General features: G+C 42.5%; 3 protein-coding genes across 7 annotated transcripts; 1 reads left to right on the plus strand and 2 right to left on the minus strand.

The window, feature by feature from the left end:
• Positions 1-72: 72 nt before the first annotated feature.
• On the minus strand, positions 73-1,761 carry LOC127523218 (leucine-rich repeat, immunoglobulin-like domain and transmembrane domain-containing protein 2). Its single transcript, XM_051913680.1, has 2 exons — positions 986-1,761; positions 73-845 (listed from the first exon to the last, which is right to left on the minus strand). The coding sequence occupies exons 1-2, from the start codon at positions 1,746-1,748 to the stop codon at positions 73-75; spliced, it is 1,536 nt and encodes a 511-aa protein (XP_051769640.1). The 5' UTR covers positions 1,749-1,761.
• Positions 1,762-2,614: 853 nt separating this feature from the next.
• lrit1b (leucine-rich repeat, immunoglobulin-like and transmembrane domains 1b) lies at positions 2,615-13,058 on the minus strand. Of its 5 annotated transcripts, XM_051913636.1 has the most exons (7): positions 12,932-12,956; positions 12,389-12,508; positions 7,059-7,177; positions 5,810-6,019; positions 4,959-5,419; positions 4,553-4,858; positions 2,615-4,205 (listed from the first exon to the last, which is right to left on the minus strand). In XM_051913636.1, the coding sequence occupies exons 4-7, from the start codon at positions 5,974-5,976 to the stop codon at positions 3,130-3,132; spliced, it is 2,010 nt and encodes a 669-aa protein (XP_051769596.1). In that variant the 5' UTR covers positions 5,977-6,019; positions 7,059-7,177; positions 12,389-12,508; positions 12,932-12,956; the 3' UTR covers positions 2,615-3,129. The 5 variants fall into 5 exon arrangements, with proteins under 5 accessions (XP_051769596.1, XP_051769598.1, XP_051769599.1 ...); XM_051913638.1 differs by lacking the exon at positions 12,389-12,508 and having other exon boundaries at positions 7,059-7,232; positions 12,932-13,051; XM_051913639.1 differs by lacking the exons at positions 12,389-12,508; positions 12,932-12,956 and adding an exon at positions 10,763-11,135.
• Positions 7,266-13,467, plus strand: rgrb (retinal G protein coupled receptor b). The gene is made up of 7 exons (XM_051913671.1): positions 7,266-10,819; positions 11,266-11,422; positions 11,725-11,846; positions 12,017-12,176; positions 12,416-12,533; positions 12,740-12,853; positions 12,947-13,467. Exons 1-7 carry the CDS (start codon positions 10,561-10,563, stop codon positions 13,073-13,075), a joined length of 1,059 nt encoding a protein of 352 aa, XP_051769631.1. The 5' UTR covers positions 7,266-10,560; the 3' UTR covers positions 13,076-13,467.
• The last annotated feature ends 1,255 nt before the right edge of the window (positions 13,468-14,722 follow it).

A 14,722-nucleotide genomic window follows, 5' to 3' on the forward strand; every position in this document is an offset into this window, starting at 1 on the left:
AGAAAACAAAAGTGCATTCAGTGAATTTTTGCTTCTATTCAGTCCACAAAGAAAATATCAAACTGTGGTCTTTTAATATAACTGTGCGCTGCTGTTCCGTTTCTGTGTTTTCTGCTCTGAGCTCCTCTTCATCCTCACCTCAGCAGAGTCTCCACACAGACCTTCATCACTGGCGGCCTGCAGGCCATCAAACGTCTCCTGTCTTTCGCTGCGCTGCTTGTGTCTGTTGTACAGGTCAGCGCAGCGCTCGCAGCAGTGTGTTCTGGTGTCGCTCGTGCACACACACATCCCGGCAGGCACTGCCAGCACCATGCCACAAACAACGACGACAATGTGGACGAGTCTTGCTCTCTGCTCCGGTGGGTTCACATCGCTGCCCGTCACAAACACAACACACTGGCCGTCTCGCGGTGGCTGGTTCCTCGCTGTCACACACACTTCATATTTCGTAAGCGGGAGCAGGTCACTGACAGAGTAGCTGTTGGTTCCTGGACCCACATGAATGGCGTCTTTCTTAGATGCATCGTAACGACCGAAATAAACCGTGAACCAGGTTTCTGCAGGTTTCTCAGTCAGTGCAAACCACTCGATGGTGATGCCATAGATGGTCTGCTTAGCTATGTGCATGTCTATATACACACTTTCATCAACTGATGCCAGCGGGAATGCAGGTGAGGGCGGGAATGTGGAGTTGTGGTCTAGACTGACATCAAGCTGGACGCTGACAGAGGAGTTGCCGATGAAATTGTTGGCAGCACAGATGTAAACGCCTCGATCGGCCACATGAACAGCCGGAATAATCAGCGCTGAGTTGATGGTGTCGTCACTCAGCCAAGTCTGAGAAACTGCAGAAAAGATGAGAGGGAGGTCAGAATTAACAGGATGATCTCTATAACATGATTAGCTTCAAAAATAAAAGAGTAAATCAAACAAGCTACTACTTGAAAAAGGTATCAGATGGACAGCCATTAGGCAAAGTGCTGACCTGTAAAAGCTCTGATGCGTTTCAGACTGTAGCTCCAGCGGACGACCGCTTCAGGTCTGGACTTCACCAAGCACCTCAGGGTGACCTTTGACCCCAGAGGAAGGGTGACGTCAGTTTGAGGACTGGAGGTTTCTGGCTTCAAGCATGTCTTCAACTCCACCTCATGAAAGAACTTTCCTGCTCTGGATTCAGGCCCTGAACACGTCATATACGAGTTCATCAGGATCATCGGTGGGCTGATAGAGTTGATGAATTCAACAAAGCCTTTGAGTCTGCAGTCACAAAGCCATCGATTTTCATGCAACGCTAGAACAACGTCAGCCCGTTCCTCTTTGATGCCGGCTCTCTGCGTTTGGATGCGGGGCCAGTTGAGGAAGACGTCTCTGGAAATGATGGTAAGCTGATTGAAGGATAAATCGAAATAGGTTAGTTTGGGCAGGTGGCGCAGGGCATATTCTGGGAGCACGTCTATTCGGTTGTGCTTCAGGTCCAAAATGTCAAGGTTGGGAGTGTCCCGGAAAGCTGCCCATGGTATTGAACGCAGTTTGTTGCCCTGCATGCGTAATTCTGTCAGGTTGTGCAGTCCCTCCAGGCTTCTAACATTCATCAGTGTTATATTGTTAAAATTCAGCCATAGGAAGGTTAAGGCACTGACTGCAGCGAATGCCGCTTGAGGGATTTCAGCTAGGTGTGACTGTTCAATACGGATTTTGATGGAATTCTCAGGAATGTTTTGCGGGATCCTTCCTAAGGGAAGCTCCATACAGAGCAAAGATCTGCATTTTAGCAGGAAAAAAAAAAGAGACATTTTGGTCTGTGTTTACAGGAAAACTTTAATACACATACAAGACACTGTTTAAAGCTCTGCCCTAGATAAGTTGAATCGAGCTACACATTGAGTTACTGGGTCATTTAGAGAGTGTTTCTACCAGCCTAAGCCAACATCTGTTCTAAAGGACCGACTCACCTTCCGAAGGCCTCGTCCGTACAGGAGCATCCGGTCACACACACGGATCCGGCAGAACCGAGCCACTGGCAGAAGAAGAGTGCAGACAGCACCGTGTGAAAGACGGCCATAGTGTTTTGAAGATGCTTGAGGAGCGGTTTATCCGTGGTGCTGCTTCACTTAAGCTCATTACACTTAATCTATCCTGACGCAGTTGATCAGGGAGTAAATGATGCTTAGACACAATGCTATATTTTTTCACAGGTTATAATCAGCAATAAATAATGAATATAATCAAATTTCAAACTTTTGTTCAGTCACTGTACAGTAATGAATTACTGAAAACAGTTTTAAGAAAACAAGATAAAACAAGTGTTAAGAAATATTAATTCTCTGTATCCCTCTCTCTGTCATGAAAATAGCTTTAATACAGAATTACATTTGGAATCTCTGACATTAAATAGGCAGATGCTCCAAAACACACGGCAGCTCCGATGACTGACGGCAGTTCACTGGTTCAGTGGAGGAAATCCTATTATCCTTAAAGGTCAAACTTCATCGGAACTTTCTAAATATTGCTTTGAGCATTCACACAAACTAGGAATAGAACAGCTAATGTGCTTGGATGTGTTTACAGTTGCATCACTTTATAAAGAGGAACAATTCAGAAATCAAGAACCATATATAAAAAAAATGGTTTTATTCAGTCATATTCTTAAACACAAATATTTTAGTACATACAGACAACATATTCCTGATAGGACAGATTATAAGTTTTAGGGTTAAAGTGGAAAACACTCACCCCAGTACATTGGGGTGACAATATAACAGTATAAAGTAAAACAAGTAAAAAGAAAAAAATCACGTACATGATTAAGCATGTACATCACTAACCCCCTCCTGACAGTCCAAACAGAAAATCTTAACTATTAGACAAATGGGTATTACGTGATGTATAAAGATATCTCACAGTATTCAATATACATGATAAATTCATCAATGATAAACATTTCATTGGAAAAGTGCATGACAAAAATAAAAAATAAAGACATTATTTCATTCTTGCGTGATAATTTTCCCTTTTTGAACACTGAACTTGAGGTGGTTTGTTCCCTTCCGGGGCTGAGAAAGGTCAACATGCTTTCAAGCACATGAAACAGAGTCTCGATCAGGGCGAACGCGGCCCTGCGCTGGTCTGTCAGCAGAAGTACTCGTTTGGTTGTCCTTCGGTCCGGGCCGTGGCCTCCGAGTCCACGCTGGAGCGGGCCGACAGCAGGCGGTTGGATTCATCTGGGTTGAGTCTGCTCAGATATTCACCCTCCAGGCCTTTAGCTTTGGTGCCTGGAGACAGAGTCTCAAACGTCACATACGAGTCTTGAATGTCTTTGGACTTCCGGCCCAGCAGTTTCTGCAGCCTCCTCTTCAGCGCCCCGCAGCAGACGATGAGGGTCAGAGGAACTGCGATGACGCAGGCGACCGTGATCACGACCACGTTAATGAGCTTCTGCGTGCCGCTGGCGCTGGCCGCCTCGTCTGTGGAGAAGATCACACACTGCTCTTTCTTAGGGATGAGGCCTTTCACACACACACACGCTATGTATTTGGTTTTGGGCACGAGGCCTTCGATGGTGATGCGATTCTTGCCCGGCCCAACATTAATGCGGCGCATATCTCGCTCACCAAAGACAGCATACAGAACGCTGAAGGACGTGGTGTTGGTCGCGGTGGGCGCTCGCCAGTTTAGTGACACTGTGTGGTCGGTGTCGCCGATCACTTTGACCGATCGAACCACTCTGCGCTCCGGGCCCTGCTGCAGAGAAGAAGCATTGGCCTCAAGGTTACTCAACACGTCTTTCTGAATCTCACCAACACTGCTGTCAGTTTCTGCGGCGGCTGCAGGTGCCGCTGTGGCCTTCGCTTTTGAAACATCGTCAGAAACACTGTAGCTTTCGATCTTGATCGACGACGTGTCTTTTGGTCCGTTCAGGGGCTCAATAATGGGCACAGCGGCCGATGTGGCGGGCGGCACGTATCTGGCGACGAGCTTCTCTTGATATGCCGCACGACCAAATCCACCATTCTTCTTTCCGTGGCTTCTTTTGGCGACTGCTTCGTCGATTTGCCATGTATCAGAAATGACAAGTGAGATGATGGCATCGGCACTCCCGACAAAGTTAGTGGCTCTGCAAACATATTTTCCTGAATCTCGGTATGAAACAGCAGGAACGCTGAGAATGGACCAAATGATGCCCTCTTTAGAGACTTCCTGTTGAACTATAAGAAAAAAACAAAAAACATTCACTTTAGTCTGAGTTCTGACATTGCATTTCCATTTAGTTGTGCAAATACAACAATTTCACTTGCATGTTTGCATATTTGCATCTCTCTTACTGCACAAGCAGCAGATTCCATTTATTTATTTGTTTAGCAGATGCTGGTTTTATTTATTAATAATAATAATAATAATAATAATGTTTATTTTATATAGCGCCTTTCTGCGAACTCAAGGTCGCTTTACAATATTATAACACATAAATGACAGCAGACATGAAATTGAAAATGAAACATTTAGCAGAAATGAGAAGCCAAGGCTGACATGTACACATATACATGACACGTACCAGTTCCGTTCATGGGCTTGCCGTCGGCCCGGGACCAGGACAGCTCCGGGACGGGCACTCCGATGGTCCCACAGCGCAGCAGGACATTGTTCCCGATGGAGCTACGGACCCTCGCGACGGCCGTGTGCACACGGGGAATCTGACACTTGCGGAGTTCTGTGTCGGAAAAGAGGACTCCCGACAGGCTCTCCGGTTCGGCACAGCGCAGACGTGTGTCGATGAACGCCACCGAGGAGGAAGGAAACTTCTGGAACTGCACCAAATCAAACAGACGACAGTCGCACTGCCAGGGGTTGTCATGAAGACCTGCGTGAAGAACAGACACTTCCGTCAATGTTTTTCTATTCGTTAATGACTAAGACTCTACAACCGAATTCAAATGGTTTAAGTGCAGAAACAAACTCACCCAGTATCATTTTGGAATTCTCTGTATCCTGGGGAGGTTTCAGAGAGAACCATGAAGTCAGAACCTCTGCCGGGACGGTAGCCAGACTGTTGCTGGACAGATCCAGATAAGTCAAGTTTCTGATGTAAATGGTTGCTTCAGCTGGGATGCTGCTGATTTTATTGTTGTGCAAATCCAGAAGGCGAAGGCTGGGCATGTCCGTCAAACATTCCCATGGAAAGGAAGTGAGAACATTCCCATCCATCCGTAGTTCATCCAAGGCATAAAGTCCACGGAAACTGTCCACACTGAGGGAGGAAAGCGAGTTGAACGATATCCAGAGGTACTCCAGGTTATTGAGGTAAAGAAAGGTTTCGCTGGCCACACGGCCGATGGCTGTTTTCTCAATGCGGAGTTTGGAGGTGTCCGAGGGAAAGTTGTTTGGGATGTCAGTGAGGTCGGGGTCATTACACAGGACGCTCCTATAAAAACAAAGCACAAAGTGCTCCTTCTGTTGATATGTTTATGTCAGTCACGTCATTATGATCAAACACAATAAGAATTCTCTACTTTGCAATTACAGTCGTCAACATTGCTATAATTTGGTGCTATGCTGTGCAGTATTCTGCGTTTACTTTTATTGTGTATTATCATCATCATCATCATCACACTGTGTGCGATGAATGCCAGAGGTCTGAAACACTGCGAATAACAAGTAGAGAAGATTAAAAAGCACACGCGCATTAATCCAATGACTAAATAAAGAGCAGGGGCAAACTGGCGTGTCAATATTCTGCAGACAACGGTCCATTTGAAACCTTTCTACAGTAACATTTCAGTTCAGTAAATGACAGATCCATGTGAAATCTTACCTTGACTTGGATCCGTCGCTCAGTTTGTGGTAGAAGCAGCTGCATTGAGCAGGACAGGAGCTGCAGAGCGACGGAAGGCAACACAGCGCCAGCGCAAAACCCCAGAACACGCGGCCGGGCATCTTCTGTGCTGCGGCGCTGGACGGGCTTCTGAGGCGCTTATTCATGCAGCATCTCTGTGTCGCTCAAGCACTTTCTGCTCGCTCTGCTCTGAATCCCCAGATAAAAGGGATAGAGCAGATTAGAGGAAGGACTTGGGGTATTTTCATTTACACGATTATTCCTTCCTGGAAGCCCATAGGCTGTGCGGTTGCCATTTGTATATATACAGAGCAGACACTTCTTCTTTTGATTGGAGGGTTAATTTTAGACCTGGGATTGGACAGCAGTTTGTGAATTCACAGCATCGTATTGGTGAACGGCTTTATTTTACTTTATTTTCACCACACATCTCGAGCAAACCATACAGTGTCGAGAAAATGTTGTATTTTTTATGATGTTGCTTTTCTAAGATTATTTAAATTGAAAATATTTTGTAATAGATCTATTAAATGGGAATACATGATACATGCAAAAGATCAATGTTGTTAGTTTGACCTTCGAATTCAAATCAATGCATCAAAAAAAAATTCAAGCATTTCTGCAGGAATTATATTGAAATATAAAATTTTAGCAGAATATTTACAATGAAATTAAATAATAACTATTCCAAACACAACTCATTGCAACTTCAGGTGAAAGCCGACCCAGGCGTCCTAATTTTACTCTCAATTACAGCAGTAGAAAAATGGTTTTGGTCACACTTTATATTAGGTGTCTTTAACTTCTATTTAACTACAATGTACTTATTGTGTTCATAATGTATTGCAAAACACTTTTTCTGCTATTGAGGTGGGATACGGGTAAGGTTGTGGTTTAAGGGTGTGTTAAAGTGTAAGGGGTCAACAGTGTAATTATAAATGTAATTACAGAAATTAATTACAGATGTAATTACATGCAGGTATTTTTAAAAAATATATAAGTACAATGTAAAAACATGTATCTACACAATAAGTGCAGTGTATCAAATTGTTTAATTTAAATGTAAGTACACAGTAGTTAAGGCCACCTAATATAAAGTGGGACCCATTTTTTTGTCATTTTTTGATAAACCAGGATGGCTTCAGAATGATTTTGTTTGGAAACATGGATCAAAGAAGACACATGGGGAAAGAAGAGTGTCAGAGAGAGGGAGGACTAGAACACTCACAGTGCTGTACATCCATCCATCCATCGATTCCGTACATTTTCCAAAGCGCTTGTCCTATGTAGGGTCGTGGGGAGGCTGGAGACTTTCCCAGTGTCTCGGGTCGTAGGCAGGAAAACACCCTGGACAGATGGCCGGTCCATCACAGGGATGACCCAATCATATTCACACTCACACCTACAGGCAAACGTACATTCTCCAATTCAGCTTTCCTGTTTGTGTTTAGATTGTGGGATAAACCCAGAGGAAACCAACGGAGAGAACAGACCAACTCCACACAGAAAGACTCCTGACACAGCAGGGACTCCAATACTGCAGGATTATACTTTATACACTATATTGCCAAAAGTATTAGGACACCCCTCCAAATCACTGAATTCAGGTGTCCCAATCACTTCCATGGCCACAGGTGTATAAAATCAAGCACCTAGGCGTGCAGACTGCTTCTACAAACATTTGTGAAGGAATGGGTCGCTCTCAGGAGCTCAGTGAATTCAAGCGTGGTACCGTGATAGGTTGCCACCTGTGCAATAAGTGGCACGAAGTGGTAGGCCACGTAAAATCACAGAGTGGGGTCAGCGCACGCTGAGGCGCACAGGGCGCAGAAGTCTCCAACTTTCTGCAGAGTCAATAGCTACAGACCTCCAAACTTTGTGTGGTCTTCAGATGAGCTCACGAACAGTGCGTAGAGAGCTTCATGGAATGGGTTTCCATGGCCGAGCAGCTGCGTCCAAGCCTTACATCACCAAGTGCAATGCAAAGCGTCGGATGCAGTGGTGTAAAGCACGCCGCCACTGGACTCTAGAGCAGTGGAGACGTGTTCTCTGGAGTGACAGATCACGCTCCTCTGTCTGGCAATCTGATGGACGAGTCTGGGTTTGGCGGTTGCCAGGGCTCTCATTTATCAACAGTGCGTAGAAAAGGTTCTATATTTTGTCCTAGAATAAAATTTAGAATGTGCCTAAGTACAAGAAAATCCATATTTATCAAATGTGCGCACACAGTTCTTACACACATTAGTAAGCAACCATTGTTGATAAATCCCACATGTGCGTAAGTACCCTGCTCGTTCACGTTCACGGTCATTAACATTCGGAAATGCCTCCAATTAACCATATATGGTGACAACACTTCCCTTTAAAAAAATCACGTGATTGTATTTTTTTCTCACCGCAATAATGACAGAGAGCACTCTGTGCTCTAGCCAAGCAGATCAGCACGATCTTGGAAAACGCGCTCTCTGCCAGGTCTTCCAATAACACAAGATAAGCCATTGCACTGGGACAAACATTTTTCACAGCTGTCTTTTATAGGGTTTGACACCAATTACGCATCATGTTTAAAACCAGACAAATTATAAATTGAGTGTTTTATAATTAAAGGAAACACAGGACATATGTGGATTGCTTACTGTGACACTCTTAAATGCTTTCTATGTGTAGTGTCACTATTCTACCACTAGATTCTCTGCGTAAGCATGCTCAGAGGTGTGTTTATATTTACACACATTTCTACATATAATACAAGTTGGTGAATCCCACACTTTGCATGAAACTGTTCTTACGCACTCATTACGCACAAATCTGTCCGTACGCACTGTTGATAAATGAGGGCCCAGGAGAATGGTATTTGCCTGACTGCATTGTGCCAAGTGTAAAGTTTGGTGGAGGGGGGATTATGGTGTGGGGTTGTTTTTCAGGGGTTGGGCTTGGCCCCTTAGTTCCAGTGAAAGGAACTCTTAATGCTTCAGCATACCAAGACATTTTGGACAATTTCATTCTCTCAACTTTGTGGGAACGGTTTGGGGATGGCCCCTTCCTGTATCAACATGACTGCGCACCAGTGCACAAAGCAAGGTCCATAAAGACATGGATGAGCGAGTTTGGTGTGGAGGAACTTGACTGGCCTGCACAGAGTCCTGACCTCAACCCGACAGAACACCTTTGGGATGAATTAGAGCGGAGACTGCGAGCCAGGCCTTCTCACCAACATCACTGCCTGACCTCACAAATGCGCTTCTAGAAGAATGGTCAAAAATTCCCATAAACGCACTCCTAAACCTTATGGAAAGCCTTCCCAGAAGAGTTGAGGCTGTTATAGCTGCAAAGGTTGGAACAACTCCATATTAAACCCTACAGATTAAGAATGGGATGTCATTAAAGTTCATGTGCACGTAAAGGCAGGCATCCCAAAACTTATAGTGTATGTTGTTGATGTTTTGTTTGTTTTGTAATTATTGCTTGAGGATTTTTTTGCTGTATGCTCTTTATGCTGTAACAGTCAGTAAAATGAAAAGATCTTATACTGATTTATGTGAAAAACTGCTTGTTAGCAATTAAGAAAAACTTAAGCATAGTGTATATGTCATTTGAAACACCTGGTGGCAGTACAGAGCAAATTTTTACTGTCTCAGACTGAAGCGCATGCATTCATGTGTATATTTATATGAATATATTATATTTTGCAAAGTGTCTACAAAAATATTTATAGTATGATAAATATATAATAGAATATATTTGTTCCACTGCAGTGTGACATCCAGTCCTGTCAAGACAAAGAAATGAGGAGCTTTTTTCCCTGTAGAATAATAATGGAAATCCACACCATTCTTCATATTTAATCTATGAATAAACTCACTCTTATTAAACAGATCAGAGTGTAGAGAGCTAGTTTCTGATTTCTCAGGTTCACTCAGAATTGTACATTTTAATTCATTCATTTAGTAGAAACTCTTATCCAAAGCAACAGAGGAAAACAACAGGGGAAAGTACAAGTGCTGCACTGAAATGTGTTTTGTTCTGCATTCTTTGGAGAGTGTCAGCTAAAAGAATTTAGCGAGATTACAGTGAACTCATTTCAAGTTTTGTACAACGTACGTATATTATTTCCCAATGGCATTAACATCTGAAATCTGAGAACAAAGAAGTAGTTTCCTAATCACAACCTTTGATCTGAATTCAGCAGCAAACTGCTCCATCGTGTGTCTTTAAAAGTGTGTCTTCACTTAAAAGGATTTAAAAATGCAGACAGTTGTTGATTGGTTCTGACATTTACTTGACCTCAAGCAAAAAGGTTTAGGTTAGGTTAGGGATGAAGATGAAGCTGCAGAATATGAACTGAATTTAGTAGGCTAAAATGTCTGCATAACATTTCTTTTCATTATTGTGAAAATAAAACTTGTGAAGATTTGAATTTTTTATTAAAATCTTTCTCTTTAAATCTTATTTTATATGATGTTATAATTTAACACATGGTTCTCAAAGTTTTCATGCCTCCTTTAAACCTTTTTAAAATATTACAAATAAATCACAATGAGTTTGTGTGTGTGTGTGTGTGTGTGTGTGTGTGTATATATATAACTCATTGTGATTTATTTTGGAACTACAGTATATGTATTGGGCATCTGATGGTTGTTGAAGCGTGTACTGTTTGGCTTGTAAAGCATTAGAGTAGTGTGTGTGTTTGTATCCGGACTGTGTTCGTTCTTCATGCGCAGTTCGGACGCATGACTGAGGAGAATGAGCGCTGCAGCTCTTATTTCACAAATTTCTGCGGTATTAAAACATTAAAACATTCCTGCGGGGATTTCAGAGGCTTTAAAATCTCACACGCGCTTTCACAAGGAAAGAAACACACATATAAAGTCTCGCATTGTAAAGCTGCGGTCAGCAGTGAGAAACATTTGAAAATGGCTTCATACACGTTACCGGAGGGATTCAGTGATTTTGACATGTTCGCCTTCGGCTCCGCGCTGCTGGTCGGCGGTGAGTGATGCTGATCAATCAATCAATCAATGAGTCCTTTCATCCATGCTGGATAATCCTTCAACGGTGAATGTATTGACAAGGATAACTGCATGATGCACTTCAGGATCGCCATTGTGTTTGATTAATGATGGCTGATCAATCGATTAATGAGGGCTGGTTGATCTGTAGACTCATAGTCCTCTGCTAATTAATAGTTTGTTTATAAAGTTCACAAAACCTGTGCATAGTTTTGAATCTATAAATAAAAGAAAGTTAAGTAAATAAACTTAGTTTCTAAGTACTATGGTACAGTGATGGTATCTGATCATGGTGATTATTGGTGCTTCATTAGTGTGGACTTGTAACTCTTCTAACAGCATTAAATATATTGTTTTGCTCTGTGTGTTGCTGTGCACAGCATTATGAATTCTGTACAGTCTGAATATCTGAATATTTTCTTGTAGGCCTTCTCGGCTTCTTCCTTAATTTTATCTCGGCCATGGCGTTCCTGCGAGTGCGAGAGATGCAGACGCCCAATAACTTCTTCATCTTTAACCTGGCAGTGGCTGATCTGAGCCTCAATATTAACGGTTTAGTGGCTGCTTACGCCAGTTATCTGAGGTGAGACTGAATTAAACAACAGCATGAATTCAGAATCGAAACTTTCCAAAGTTTCATTTGCTTCTAAAAGTTAGAAAATCAGTTTGCAAAAAGTACAAATAAAAAATTATTATATTTATGATAAATATATTTCTCTACCACCTTCTCAGGACTCAGGACAATGATATTCTTAAATATAAAATTTTAGAACACAAAAATTAGAAATGTCAAATCTCTCTCTCTCTCTCTCTCTCTCTATATATATATATATATATTCAAAAAGCTGTGTTTGTGTTTTTTCTGAACCCTTTGACCTCTGAAAGATATTGGCCGTTCGGGTCCAAAGGCTGTCAGATTCACGCTTTTCAAGGAATGGTGTCAATTCTCGCCGCCATCAGTTTTCTGGGTGCCATTGCTTGGGACAGATATCATCAGTACTGTACTAGTGAGTGAAAACAGAACATCTTCCATCCATAAAAATGTTACCTAATTGTCCTTCAGTGTTCACACACAGCAGGTATTAATGGTGCCCTCGTTTCTTTAAGCCTTGCATTCAGTTTTTCTAATGGTTTAGTGGGTTTAATTGGTAGATGAGTTAGTGGAGTTTGTTTCCAGAGCAGAAGATGTTCTGGAGCACATCTGGAACTATCAGCGCCCTCATCTGGATTCTGGCTGTGTTCTGGGCGGCTCTTCCGCTGCCTGCCATTGGCTGGGGAGTGTTTGACTTTGAGCCAATGAGAACCTGCTGCACACTCGACTACACTCTCGGAGACAGGTATCGTCTCACACACCTGACTGACGCGCTTCACCACGGTTAGCTCAGGCTTCTGTCACGCAGCTCAAAGCGAAACACAACATACCTGAAAACTACAGCACATTACTAATAACATTAAGAAAAATACTGACAAATACTGTGAGTTTGTTCAGCCTGGAACTGATTAGTTGAATATCTGTGGTGACGTAAATGTGCATGCAAGAGTAACTCACTGTTTTCTTCTCTGCTGTCATCTTCAGGAATTACATCAGCTACATGCTGACCATCACTGTACTGTATTTGGCCTTCCCTGTTCTCATCTTGCAGTCCTCCTACAATGCCATCTATGCATACTTCAAAAAGACACACCACTTTAAGGTACAGTACAATTTCTAGGAAAAGGCTTTTATACAAATACATTCATTCTAGTTTTAAAGAATGACAGTTTTTACAGTCTACTCTAATCTCTGCCATCTCATCATTCTGAGCTTGAAGCTCTCAGTCTTGCGTTGAAAGGATGCTGGTATAGTTTCTCGTGATGACAGTGAGTGCATGTGAAGCAGCTCTTTCTCTCTGTCCTGTAGTTTAACACAGGTTTACCACTGAAGGCGCTGCTGTTCTGCTGGGGTCCGTATGTTGTGATGTGCACATACGCCTGCTTCGAGAACGTCAGTCTCGTTTCACCCAAGCTCAGGATGGTAAGATAACCATAATCAAATGCTGATGATCATTAGCTTGATAAAACTTCACATTAGTTCAGAATCTCAGTCGTATACCTGTGGATCCTCCAGGTCCTCCCGGTGCTCGCAAAGACGTCTCCGATCTTCCACGCCGTCCTGTACGCGTACGGTAACGAATTCTACCGCGGAGGAATCTGGCAGTTCCTCACGGGACAGAAACCTGCGGACAAAAAGAAATGAGAGTCAAAGAGCTTCAGCTGTTTCGTCCTTCCATGTAATGCCGTATTGAGAAGAATCTACAAGAGTTTACACATGATGATGTTTATGTCAAATCAGTGCCTAACACATTTATTTGTCCAGAATTTCCCTGAATTATTAATTGAAGACTGACGTACAGTGTGAAGCCTTATTTCAGTAGCCTGAAGTGTTTGAGATGAGAATTCATTCAGGACACAGTCGTTTAGCGATTTCATTGTTGTTGTCTTAATATCTCTGTTGACTAAAGCATCTGAGTCCAGAATTCATGTGTGAATCTATGAAGAAGGAGGATTTTTCTAACCAAAACTGAATGAACTGCTAACAACAAAAGGGCCTTTCTTTGTTAATCCACAGAATAAACGTGAGGCACAAGACCGTCGTCACAGTTTCTTCAGATGCTTATTAAAACTCAACTAGTATCACCGAAGAGCTTGTTGACATCAGAGGGTCATTTCCTTCTTCACTAGTTTAGCTGGTTTCCTGTCAGCTGACTCACTAAATGCTCTCATTGATCTGTGTGTGTTAGTTTGGAGTCCAGATGGCTAAATTATGCAGATGCTTTTATTCAAGTCCATGCACCGCATATTCATTCCCACAGGTTCAGAGATCTTCAGGATCTTTTCAGTCAGCAGCTCAGGTCTCTAAACTCTGGGCTAATAATCAACATGCACATTTAGGATTAAGAGTTCTCCAGGCTTTTGTAATCTTCACTAATTCCTCTGCACAAGGAGCTGCTCTCATATCAGTAGATTTGGGTTTCTGACGTGCGTTTGGAGCCCAAAGCGGATCAGGACATTAATACAGCCGGTCACGGGGCGACTCTCAGACCCGCTGACCTACAGGTCTCTGAAACCACCGTGTTCCTCAGAAACACACCAGTGCAGAGTCGAAGACGAAAGTCTGTTCAGTCATTCATTTAGCTTTTTCCCTTCATTGTCTTTATTCTACTTTTAAAGCAAGTCAGTGTTGTTTACATCTTGTATTTACGTGTTTTACGTGTTTTAACATGAGTTGAAAGAACAAAAAAAACATTAGAAGAACTTTATAACACTGTTTAGATCAGTAGATAAAGCATATGCAGATATTTTGGGATAGAGTTTCATGTGAATGCTTTGTCTTTTTTTTGTTGAAAATTTGCTCTTTAAGCTGGTCTAAAGATATTTAAAGGTTTTCAAAACAGTGATTTTGTCAACTCTGATTAAGCTCAAGCAGGGCACAGATTAAATAACACCTTCAGCACTATTTGTGGACAGACACTAGTTCACACGGCTCCTCGTCACTGCGGTTACAGACGCTTTCTATCTCAGTCTGTAAGGTGCCGTTGACCCCATAAGCAGGATTGACTCCTGGACTCTTCTCAGAAACAGCCTTTGAAATAGACGTGAAGAGCGAAAACACTCCAAAGAAACTTTCACACGGTCATGAAGCTCGAGATTAGATCACAATGCTGAAGATTTTCCCTGAATATTTGACCAGTTTCTCTAAGCAAACCTGACAGACACTTCCTATCACAATACAGATTCAAGACTTCATTTACATTTAATCATTCAGCAGACGCTTTTATCCAAAGCCACTTACAAATGAGGTGAGAAATAGAAGCAGTTAAACCAACAAAGGGCGCCCAATATG

The sequence above is a fragment of the Ctenopharyngodon idella genome, chromosome 12 (genome assembly GCF_019924925.1).
Source record: "Ctenopharyngodon idella isolate HZGC_01 chromosome 12, HZGC01, whole genome shotgun sequence".
In the NCBI taxonomy this organism is placed as follows: domain Eukaryota; kingdom Metazoa; phylum Chordata; class Actinopteri; order Cypriniformes; family Xenocyprididae; genus Ctenopharyngodon; species Ctenopharyngodon idella.